The 11,505-nt window shown below is 45.7% G+C and overlaps 1 protein-coding gene across 1 annotated transcript in view; it reads left to right on the top strand.

Annotated features, from left to right (window-relative positions):
* The first annotated feature begins 377 nt into the window (after positions 1-377).
* Positions 378-11,505, top strand: part of ak5 (adenylate kinase 5) — a 33,397-nt gene continuing 22,269 nt past the window's right edge. The window contains exons 1-5 of the mRNA XM_068749188.1: positions 378-566; positions 1,626-1,812; positions 3,820-3,987; positions 5,508-5,680; positions 9,071-9,184. Coding sequence (XP_068605289.1) covers positions 507-566; positions 1,626-1,812; positions 3,820-3,987; positions 5,508-5,680; positions 9,071-9,184 — 702 coding nt within the window. The 5' untranslated portion in view covers positions 378-506. The remainder of the gene's footprint in view (positions 567-1,625; positions 1,813-3,819; positions 3,988-5,507; positions 5,681-9,070; positions 9,185-11,505) is intronic.

The following is an 11,505-nucleotide window of genomic DNA, read 5'->3' as shown; positions in this document are numbered from 1 at the left end:
ATGTCATAATTTAAGACACTGTAAATTCTGAAAATAGAAAATATATATATACAAATGAATCAAAAAAGTCGGACGCTTTGACAAAAAACTTAAAATACAAATCCCAGGGAACCACGAATCTGTTTAAGGAAACCTGCAAAAGGAGTCATGGTCTGAACAATTATCAATCAGGTCGGATCAATATCGACTTCGAAGGTTGAAAGAACGCAAAGTGGAGGAGGCGCGCGAGCATTTGTTTTTCTTTTCTTGTTTGTTTGTTTGTTTGTTTGTTTGTTGGGGGCGGGGCTGCAGCGTCAGAAAACACGCGGTGAGCGCTGGAAGACGCGCCACGCATCCGCATCACCGACCGGGGCGTTCAGGAATCCGGTTGCGTGAAGTCCACGCAGGAGGCAAAATGCGCTGACGGCGAGCTGGAGCTCGGTCGACCGCAGATCCCCGAAGAGAAAGACGCTCCGCGGCTCCGGACAGGTCGGGATTCCCGGAGAAGCCCGGTTCCTCTGGGGGAGATGAACACCAACGACGCGAAGGAGTATCTGGCGCGGCGGGAGATCCCGCACCTGTTCGAGGTGAGACGCTGCGTGGCCGTGAAACCACATCCATTACAACGCGCCTCGACGCGCACGTCCATGCGCGCTCACTTCTTGATTGAAATCGTCGTTATTAAACGCGAACCCTTTGCGCGTTGCAGGCTGTGTTTTCAGAATCTATCCATAATCAGCCCAACTGTAATTAAAAGACTCATTTGCATAATGACGCAGCTGTGCGCGCCTCCGCGCGTCGTGCCGTTTTCCTGTCATTACATTATAGTGGATAGACACGGGATTGATTATTTATCCGATTGTTATCAGAATTAACTTTTGCATCAGCGACGAAGCCTCCACAGCAGGATTATATTATATTATAATAAAACCCGCTCCGGATGGGGCCGACAATAAAGAGATTGTTTTTAGGAGGCGTGTGATATTATTTTACCTCTGATTACGGCTTTCCCTGCTTCCCAGAGTAAAGATGGATAATAAAGCGATTCTAACTTCCGCCATGCAGAAAGGACGTGGAAAATGGTGCCTATTCATATTTATATAGTATAATATTATACCGGCTTGTCCACTTTATTAAACTCGTTCCCAAATGTAATGAGAATGAGCGGCAGCAATCATCACCTCCTTGTTTACGGCCTGTTCAAAGAACACATAGCAGTGAAGAGACATCCTCCTCATCCTCATCCTCCAAACTCCATCTGAATTTGAACGCTTATAATTGCCTCTCATATGGACATCATTCCTCATCCAGTGCGCTGGAACGTTGGAGCGTTGCCGTGGCAGTTGTCCGTAAGGATGGAGATGAAGAAGGGGCGTTCCAGGGACAGCTTCTGTTCTGGAACATCAACAAGCCACCGGCTTGTGTTCGGGCCAGCGTTCCTCCTCACATTCCTGTGGTGGTTTTTCCAGGCAGCCACCGCTCACGTTCCAGGCTCAGACCACTTCCATGGGCCTCTGACATTAACAGGATTGTGCATTCCCTCGGTGGAGTCAAGCCGAGGCCACATCGGCGACGGGCGTGGCGCTCCCAGAACGAGTGTTCCCGTCCTGCCTCTGTCCGATCTCATCCTCTCTTGTCGTCCCCAGAGCCTGCTGACGGGTTTGATGTACCACCGGCCGGATGACCCCATCGACTACTTGGATGGCTGTTTGAAGAAAGTCAGGGAGCTGGGAGGACCAGACAAGGTGCGCTGGGATACGTTTGTGGGCCAGGAGAAGAAGCCCCTCCCCCCTCTGAATGGCGGCCAGTCACGCAGGTCCCTCTTTAGAAATGGTGAGCCATGAATGAACCCACATTAGCGTAAAAATATTAGTGTATGCCTCCAGCAAGGCCAAATGTTCCCCTTTAATTCAGTTTATCCCGAACACAAAAGCACCTCTGAGCCCCGAAACATGACTGAAGGTTACTGGACTCTTAATATCTGTGGATTTGTATCTGGATCCACACCCGTACAGCAGATGAGTCAACCCACTTAATATACCTTTCCTTCTTTTTTTTTTTGTATCACACATATTCTCTCCTGAGACATTAAATAAAATGAATGTCATTTTAAAGAGAGCAAGAAAAAGTCCTTCTTTTTCTGGGAATGTAAGTCTGTTCTGATCCGAAGGTCGATGATCCCAACAATGGGACGGAAACCCGTCGGGCCTGGTTGAAATGTGTCTGGCTTTGTGATTACGTCTTTAAACCACGACTCTCATCTTAGATGTGGAGAGTTCCTCGACTAGTTTGTTTTATATTGCAGAACAGGTTTGAGTACTTCACACTCTAAAAACGTTTCTCGCAGCCTTTTAAACGTCAGCGTGAGGCATATCCTCCACTGCTTTGGGGAACGTCTGAGTATTAAATATTTGGAGATGAGCAACCTTTTTGTCTCACCCGCCATGGAAACAACATGTTTAATCGGATTGTGTCTCGTCACACAGCTTCTTTATTTTGAGACTCAATCGGTACGTGCTAGAGCCATATTTATTTCTTTTTAACCTCTTGACTGGTTTTCAGGACTCTGGCCAGCAGAACTTCGCCCACTCCTCTGCAACCTCAAGCCGGCCCACAGTTTAGAAAAAACACAGTTGAAACCTTTTGTGATACTTTTGTAAATACGGGTCATAGGAAAACCTTTCAGGTCACAATGAGGGCAGCAAGATATTTTTTCTCATGCTCTCCATTATTTTTAGCTTCTAAATGTAGCATTTCCTGAGACCTCAGAGAAACGCAGCCTTTGATGTGCCGGTGCTGCCTCACTGGTGGATTTGCTGGGAGCCGGCTGCTGTGCAGCAAAACGCAGATGAACCTGAGCGGATAATATTTCCCAGTGAAACCAAAAGGCTCACCAGCAGGTCAATCCAACGTGGGGGAAACGCTGCAAATGCAACCCTGGATTTGACCTCGGCTCCTGTATGCCGATTTGCACGTTCCTCTCCTTTTGTTCGATGGGTCTGAGTGTTGAGCACGAGACAAGTACGAGGGCACAAATGTGCTTTGCCTCTTGGAGACATGCAACTCACGCCGCACAGGCACGAAGTGTCTTCTCAGTCAGAGAGTTTGGAGAGTAATGCTTTGAGTAATTCACATTTACTCCACTTCACTTAAGGTGTTGGTGAAGATGCCGGAAAGATTTAACTACTGGAAACTGCAGCCCAATCAGGGATCGACGTTCCCACGTCCAGGGATGTTGCTCTGGGCTGAATGCTGATGCACGGCGCTGCCATGCTGTCTCTCGCTTCCTAAATTACCCCTATTTATTTATTTATTTCTACCTGGCGGCCTGGCAGGCGGGCCACCATTAGCTATTTGCGGCCGTGTTTTTCTCTGTGTTTTCATCTTAACGAGAGCAATTTGTGGATTTTGGCCAATTGTAAAATATCCTCTCTGTTCTGTTGGGATTCAGGAAACGCTCTGAATTGTGGGACAAATCCCAGCAGTTATTTCAAATGCAGACTAATTACAACCAATCTGCTTCCCTGGATCACACGTGGCACGCAGTGGTGATCGCTGCGGGCTCGGCGCCGTGAGCACAAGAGACACAACGTCTTTCCAAGATGAATGTCTTCTCACATTTAATGTGCGATTGTTCAAACAGGCGCCATTTCTCCCATCTTGTTCCGAACAGGGATTAGCAGCGTTTGCGATTAAGGCACATCCACGCCTGTGAATCACTAGAACCATTTTACTTCAGTGATTATCAATGAAAACAAATGAATAATCCTGTATTGATTGTCCTAATGAAAGAAGGAAAAACCAGTTTTCCTTTGTGTGTTTGTGTGCGTTTGTGTTCAGTGCTGCCCGACAGTCCCAGTTTTCCCTACAGACGCTATGACCGCCTCCCTCCCATCAACCAGTTCTCCATCGAGAGCGACTCGGACCTGTCAGAGACAGCGGAACTCATCGAGGAGTATGAGGTGTTCGATCCATCCAGACCACGACCCAAAGTCATCCTTGTCATCGGTAAAGGGCCAGTTCACACACAAACCTCCCGTCTTACGTGCTCTTACAGTGTGATGATTCAGATGTTTTCTGTTAGAGAAGATCTCCGTGTGTAGAAAACGTACCAGGACTGCCGCACGGCTGCCTTCATGCCTGAGATCATAGTTTTATCTATTTATGGAAGAAGGTAATGAAAAAAAAACATGCGATGCGAAGTTCTGCCTCAATCATGATCTTAAAATAAATGACGGCGTGTGTGCGCCTGTGCACGCAGTGTGTTTCCTGCTATATTAGTATCAGCGGGAGACAATCTCTTCAGACGCTTACGTTCACTTACCGGTAATCTGATTTCCGCGATGGGCCCGCTTGAACCCGTCAAACACCGTCGCACGTTTTATCAGTCTTATAAATTAAGTACCGTACAGCAATTAAGAGCAATGATGCTGGCTGGATTAGCTGCTAAAGCTAACCCAATCCATTTCATATCGTGACTAAGACTGCGCTACGTCGAAGTATTCCCCATTGTTGCTTTCATTGCACATATTTCCCCGTTGAAGAGCTGCATCGTTGCAAAAGTCAAAATGACTGCATTTATAAAGTTATTTCCCCTCCTATAAGCACCATATGAGATTCAGATAAAAATAGTTACGACAATAATCATTTCTCAAAAGGCCAGCGTGCTATATTTGTAACTCAGCATTTTGGGAAGTGCTTTGTACTCTCTCACCGAGGGTCAGGTGATATATCCATGAATAGATACGAAGAAATGTGTCTGTTAATGTCGCACTTAAAAAAGGAAGAAGTCGTCTGATCTGTTGTCCCTTTCAGCCGGATTTCTTCTCTTGGAGGGGGCGGGAGTTCAGGGAGGTTGGATGCAGGTCAGAATTTGAGGAGGTTTCAGCGACCTCAACCAGAGTCTCAGATAAAACCCGACACAGAATAACTGAAGACTTTTTTCTTCACACCATTGAGACACTTTAGTCAGTCACTCCGCTGAAACGCCAAAGAGCACAAAATGTAATATTGATTGCCGATTTATCATGAAATTGTGCACTTGGGTGAAAAACCTTCTACTCGTCCCTAAAATAATCATTGATTATAGGAACGCCGCGGCGTTATCTGCTGCTGCTCAACAGCTCGTATGCATGAGCCCGGCCTCGGGGGGCAGAGCCGTCTGCTCCCGTTCTAATTTCCTTCTGGATTCCCGAAAAGCAGAGGATTTCTGAGCCGGCGTGGGAGTTTCACACGTACCTGTCTCTGTCGTCTGCTCCGCCACATGGGGCGCCACATCATCTCGCCCCCGGGCATTTATAAAACCCACATAGTCAGTAAAACACACACAGTCGCAAAGTAGACTCATGCACACACACACACACACACACACACACAGTAAGTATCACATAGTCTGGGCTTCTCTCAACAACACACATACCGCCCACGCTAACACACCCACACACACAATGCTTCACACTCGCACAGACACATTTCACAACGATGACACAGTCCGTTCCCCAAACATCAACAGCTCCCTCTTTTCCCAGGTGGCCCTGGCAGCGGCAAAGGCACGCAGTGCCTGAAGATCGCCGAGCGCCATGGATTCCAGTACGTGTCCGTGGGCGAGCTACTGAGGAAGAAGATGATCCACAACGCCACCAGCAACAGAAAGTGGAGCCTGATCGCTAAGATCATCACCAATGGAGAGCTGGCGCCGCAGGTAGCCGAGGAACCAGTCGGGTGAAACGGGGGAGAGAGTGTCCACCCACTTGTGGGCCATTTTCACGGCACGAGTGTGAAGGGAGAGTAATTAGCAGCATCCGGTCATGCGTGTGTAGGAGAGAGGGATGTCTTCTTAGAGGGAGGACGACTCGATGCAAACGTGTGTGTGAAGCTTTAAACATCAAGGACTCAGTCGGCTGAAGCCAAACTACGAACGGCCAGAAGCCGTTTGCTTGTTCAGCGCACGACTCAACACGCGGCTAGAAACGTTTAATCTAAAGGGCGAGGCCCAATACAATCTCCACTGGCAGTCATTGTGAAAAAAGGATGAGAGAAAGATGAAATATATACCGAAGAAGATGACAAAATAAATCATACATTATATATATATAGATAGGAGACATTTAAATCAAGTCAATACATTTATTGTTTTATTCATCTTCATCTCATTTATCCTGGCCATGGTCACAATTTGTTGAAGTCTCCATGAGCCTCCTTTGTTACCCTCGCCGAAGAGGAGGCAAGGGTATTGCAATTGGGTGCCTTTGTTTGTCTGTCTGTCTGTCTGTTTGTTTGTTTGCTTGTTTGTCTGTCCGAGCGCATAACTCAAAAACTAGTAACCCAATCGACTTGAAAATTTTACACAAGCAAGGTTCTGTCCGTGGCTCGGTCCTCCCCGAGAATGGCGTTGATCCGGATCTGGATCCAGATTCTAGAATTATTTTTACATCTGGAATTGTGCCTGTGCTGTAAACTGCCACTATAAGAGGGAGGGACACGAATGGCATGATGGGAAAAAGAGTCCAGAAGGAGTCTTGTAGTACGTTCCGGAGCAGCAAGCTAGAGCAGGTTTGGCCCCTCTGATCCGGAAGCCCTGTTTACTGTCTCACAAGATCCAATAGTCTATTGGAGGCGGGGTCTGCAATCTCTGATTGTCTTTCTAGTTGGGCTTGATTTGGGTCGGCCCGGCTGATCAGAGTTACAAAATAAGAGCATCTATCAAGGGTTTATTGAAGAAATGTTGTGAACAGTTGAAGGGAGTGACTGATTGACCCCCCCCCCCCCCCCGCTCACCAGATGTCGGTCCAGGACCCGGACAGATAAACAGCAAAGTAGGCCAAGCTGTCGACATTCCAGATATGACAAATTGACTTACGGCGGTTTGGCATTTAATTTCCTGCCAGGAGTATTTCAGCAAAGCAGATTAAATCCCTAACAAATATGCGAATAGTTCTGCATCTGAGGATGAGAGGAAGAGGATAAATAGTAGCATGTGAGAGGAGTGAGGGCTTCTCGTGTGTGTGGTTACGACTTCCTCCTGATTCACTGTCATGAAAAACACGCCAGAACCTCAAGGCGCTGGCGTTATAAAGGATCGTTCACGACGGGGGAGAGGCTTTTATTTGGACTTGCTGATGAAGAGTGTTTGTCAGTTTGTGACATTAAAGGTATTTTTATTTTTGAAGTGCCTTTTATTAAACAAATTATTTTATTATTTATTAATGTAAGTACTTCAAGAGTTTAATAAGATTCTAGATGTATTTGGTGGAAAAACTAATGCTAATTTGGCTCAGGTTAGTGTAGATCAGGGGTCGAGAACCTTTTTGGCCGTGAACACATGTAATTCCGTGAGACCCATAAAATACATTTAAAACTAAACTAAGTAAATGTGTGCATTTTTTGTAATAACACTTTTAAAGTACAATAAGTCTCTGAATTTTGACCATGTTATGCTGTTTCTAACCAATGATGGATATTTCTTATCATTGATGTGACTTCTGGTGCTGCACGAGGAGACAAGGAGTATCGGACAAAGTGAATTGTACGATACTCCTTCTCAAAAGGGTTTCTAAAGTTAGCGAGCTGACAACGCGGTTAAAACGAGGGAAGTTTACTTCCTGATCTCACGCCCAACAGGCCGTTGGACGGACCCTTTTGCACGTCGACCGCTATTTTCGAAAATACAGAAACCCCACATGAACAGTGTCTCTGCCTCATCTGCGTTGCCTCGGCGATTGATTGATAGATGGATAGATAGATAGATAGACACGGCATGTATGTTTGCCACATTCCCACTGAAATTACTGGTTTTTGAACGCAGATTGACCCGCTATCAATCGGCTTTTGTCCCTTTCTCAGTGAGCAGAACGGCGTATATAAGCCGGACTTCCTCTGATCGCTGCCTCATAGCGAACCAGCTTTCTAGTCGCCAGTTCGCTCATGCGCAAAGGAGTGTAACAAAACAATTTTTTTTTATAATTAAAGATTGTCTGCGAGCCAGTCGCAGCCATCAAAAGAGCCACATTTGGCTCCCGAGCCATAGGTTCCTGGCCCCTGGTGTAGATGCTAGAAACAGGAAAGCGACAGCTTGGCACTTGCAACTTTGCATTTCCAAGACGACAACCTCCTCCTGTAAAGGCGTGTTTATCGTTTCTGCACTTTCCCCCAGACAATGGAAGGTTTGAACGTGCAGCACTTTATTTCTTCTGGGAATAACTCTGTGTCATAGCTGTCATCTTTCTGTCTGTTGTCTTGCAGAACAGACGTGCATTTATTTAAAACCCCCAATCCTGAAGGTCGACACCCTCCCACCCCCCTAACTGGCAGATAAGTGGTCAAACTCGCTCTGGTTTTATTGTCGTCATTTGCGTCCTTTAAATCGCTCACGCTGGCTGCAGAAGCAGGAATGTGCAAGAAAGACTGGAAACTCCCTCATCTAATCCCAATGAGCACTTTTAAATCTAAATTAAGAGTTTTTGAGGCTGATTCCACAACATGCACTTGTTCTTTATAGTCGGTTTTAAACATATTATATATGGTTACTATTTACATAGTTGTACTATTTGTATTTGCTTGTGTTTTAACTGATTAACCTTGTATGGTGTGTTTTTGTCCAGGGCCCCCTTAAAAAAGAGGTTCTTAACCTCAACGGGTTATTTTCCTGGTTAAATAAAATAAAAGATATTGAGAGCATATTCTATTGGGGGAACCCCCCAGCGTGCAGTCAGCATGTTCCATTCCTCCTCATTTATTTTCAGGGGTTATAAATAATCAGCATCCTTTATGAGTCCGCACTGAGAACCCAGCAAAATGAATAAGGATGATCAAGAGATCCTTAGGAGTGAGAACGCTTGCTGCAAAACCAAATTGCAATTGTATTTACGACTAGCGTTTTTTGCTCTTTAGTTTGTTGCGGAATGTTCCGCCGCTCCTCGCCCACCAGACATCTGCCGCCATTGTTTGTGCGGTGTGCTAATCGCTGCTGATCCAACGCCTGATGAACTCCCTGGCAGGATTGGCAGCAGAAGTCTCGTTGATCGCTCTGACATTTGTGCACAGACTCCGGAGATTGTAACTATGGATCCTGTCACCTTCCCGTGTTTTCCAGGAGACAACGATCACCGAGATCAAGCAGAAGATCATGAAGATTCCAGATGCTAACGGGATCATCATTGATGGGTTCCCTCGAGATGTTGGACAGGCTTTGTCCTTTGAAGATCAGGTGTGCTGCACGTACTGTAATTCCGATATTCAAATCCATATTTAGGAATATCTCATGATCTTACATTAAAACTTCACAAATGGTGTGTTTACAAGTTTGCAAAGACGCAGCGTGTTCAGACAAACGTCAGCAGATCAGTCCACAGGGAGCCCCTAAGAGCCCCCGTCTCACGTCTCTCGCTCCACGTTTGTATGTCCAGTGTGTCTGTAAAAAACATACTGTGTGGGGAAAAAAAGCATTTTCCCAATGATGGATCAATTGAAAATAGCCATCGATCCATTCGTTCATCCACAAATCCTTCCTTGAAGGCATTTGCTTTGTGTGCTTCTAGAGATGTTAGGACACCTGCGTCTCTGCTACATTGCATGGTTCACAATTAAAGGCCTTTAATCTAAAAATAATAGTTTGCATTAGGTATGTCCCGATCAAGTTTTTCTGCGCCATTCGATTTTGAACTGATACTGATATAGTCCCGAGACCTGATCCGATGCTTCTATAATACTTCAAATAAATAAAGACGAGTGAAGCAAAGGATCCAGGATGTCCTTTGTTTTTATTTTATAATCTTATTTCAACATTTAACTCTTAAACAGAGCACTTCTGTGGCGTAGCTTGAACATTCAAGTCATAAATTAAATACTTTTTTTCACTTTGGACTTGGACTAGTCACTAGTGCAACAGGAAATATTCAATATGAATATTTATAATAAAATGAACGGCAGCTCAATCGCCAGGTTTTAGTCGTCCACTTCAGGATACCGCCACACCGCAGACAAACTCGCACGACTAGCGTCAAGCTGCTTGCCTGTTTAGCAGCATTCAACCAACAGTGTCAGTGTTTTGGAACCCATTGTGTGGTTCACCGTTTTCCACTGTGGGAGTGGGAGCTGTTCAGCCTGACGCTGCACCGCTCGCTGTACCTGCTCGGCAGCCGGCGGCGGCCTCTTTTTGAGTATGTGGCATTAAAGTGATGGTATTTTGGGCATTGTTTATCTCCCTAATGTTAGCGAGGCTACATATGATGCTATGGTCAAAGGCCTGCAGGGGCAGGTTGAACACTTGCTGTTGAGCATGATCAGTTCTTCCAGTCCCTGCTTGATCTTCCTGGAATGAACTGGTGCAGACAAAGCGAGAGCTAAAGCTCTTATTTTATACGATGGGGTTTTGTAGCAGCAACTTTTAGGCTGCAGCCCATCTATTGAGCGGCCACCTGTGTGACGCGATGGCCAATTACTTTTAGTAGGATGGGCTCGCTTCATCACATTCATGCGCCTTCAACATTCAGCAACTTTTAAATGAGTTCTTTTTGACTTCTGAAGTGTTTGGGGAGCGGGTTTGGATCAGTGCAAATAGATCCTGACCTCCTAATCTGCTTTTATTAGCTGTATTCCAGGGCACAAGGAAGAAGGACATCAGACATCAGACAGGATTAATGGTCAAGGAGGTGATATATCTTAATTGCGCAAACAAAATTACAAAAAATAATTGCTTATGTCAGCAGATTCAACTGCAGGAGGTGGATCATGGTTCACCGGGAGAACAAAGTTTACTCTGTTCCTGATTTGTGTAAGTGAAAACAGAAGTGCAGTTTCTCTTTATTCTCCAGTCCCTCAATGGTTCCACTGCAGGGACTGACCCAAATGTTTGTTTTACACAAACAATGTAAAAAGCTACTGTCAGTAAATCACTGTTCGAGTTCCAGTGAGAGTCGATTGGCGTTTTCTTGGGCTGGTCCACTGGCTCACTTTACCCTGAATCAAGTCTGCACCTTCAAAGGTTTCCCATTCTGAAGTCTTCTGAGAAAGTGCTGGGGGGGGGGATCAATGGGTGTTACCTGCTATTGTGAAGGCAAGGTGTGTGAGGCGTCTGTGCTTCCTATCGGAGAGAAGCCGTGTGTCTGAGAACGAAAGCTGGAGATGGGAAACATGGCAGCGGAGCCGCACAGCCAGATGAGGTGCGTTATTATACGTGGGTGGAAATATTGCTTTGGGTTTTCTGGGTGACACAGAGCACTCACTAATGTTTTATTTTATCGATAGAAGAGATGTGTTTATTAAAACTTGCTTTATTGTTTGGAGCTAGATCCAGAGCACAAACCTGAGTTGCTTCCGTTATGCCATTGGGCCGAGAGGCAACGATCCCCTGATAGTCTGACGCTCACTCAACCATGATGACCCCCCCCCCTAGAATTTAGAATCATGTTGATATTAAGTTATTTTTATTTATTAGGCAGATTTTCAAGAGAAACTATATTTGAGTAGTTCTTAAAGATGGAGCCCCACAATGTACTCTCTACTTCTCAACCAACCCAGCCGGCCTAG

The sequence above is a fragment of the Brachionichthys hirsutus genome, chromosome 15, assembly GCF_040956055.1.
Source record: "Brachionichthys hirsutus isolate HB-005 chromosome 15, CSIRO-AGI_Bhir_v1, whole genome shotgun sequence".
NCBI classification, from domain to species: Eukaryota; Metazoa; Chordata; class Actinopteri; order Lophiiformes; family Brachionichthyidae; genus Brachionichthys; species Brachionichthys hirsutus.
This window is presented reverse-complemented; position numbering and strand designations above follow the sequence as displayed.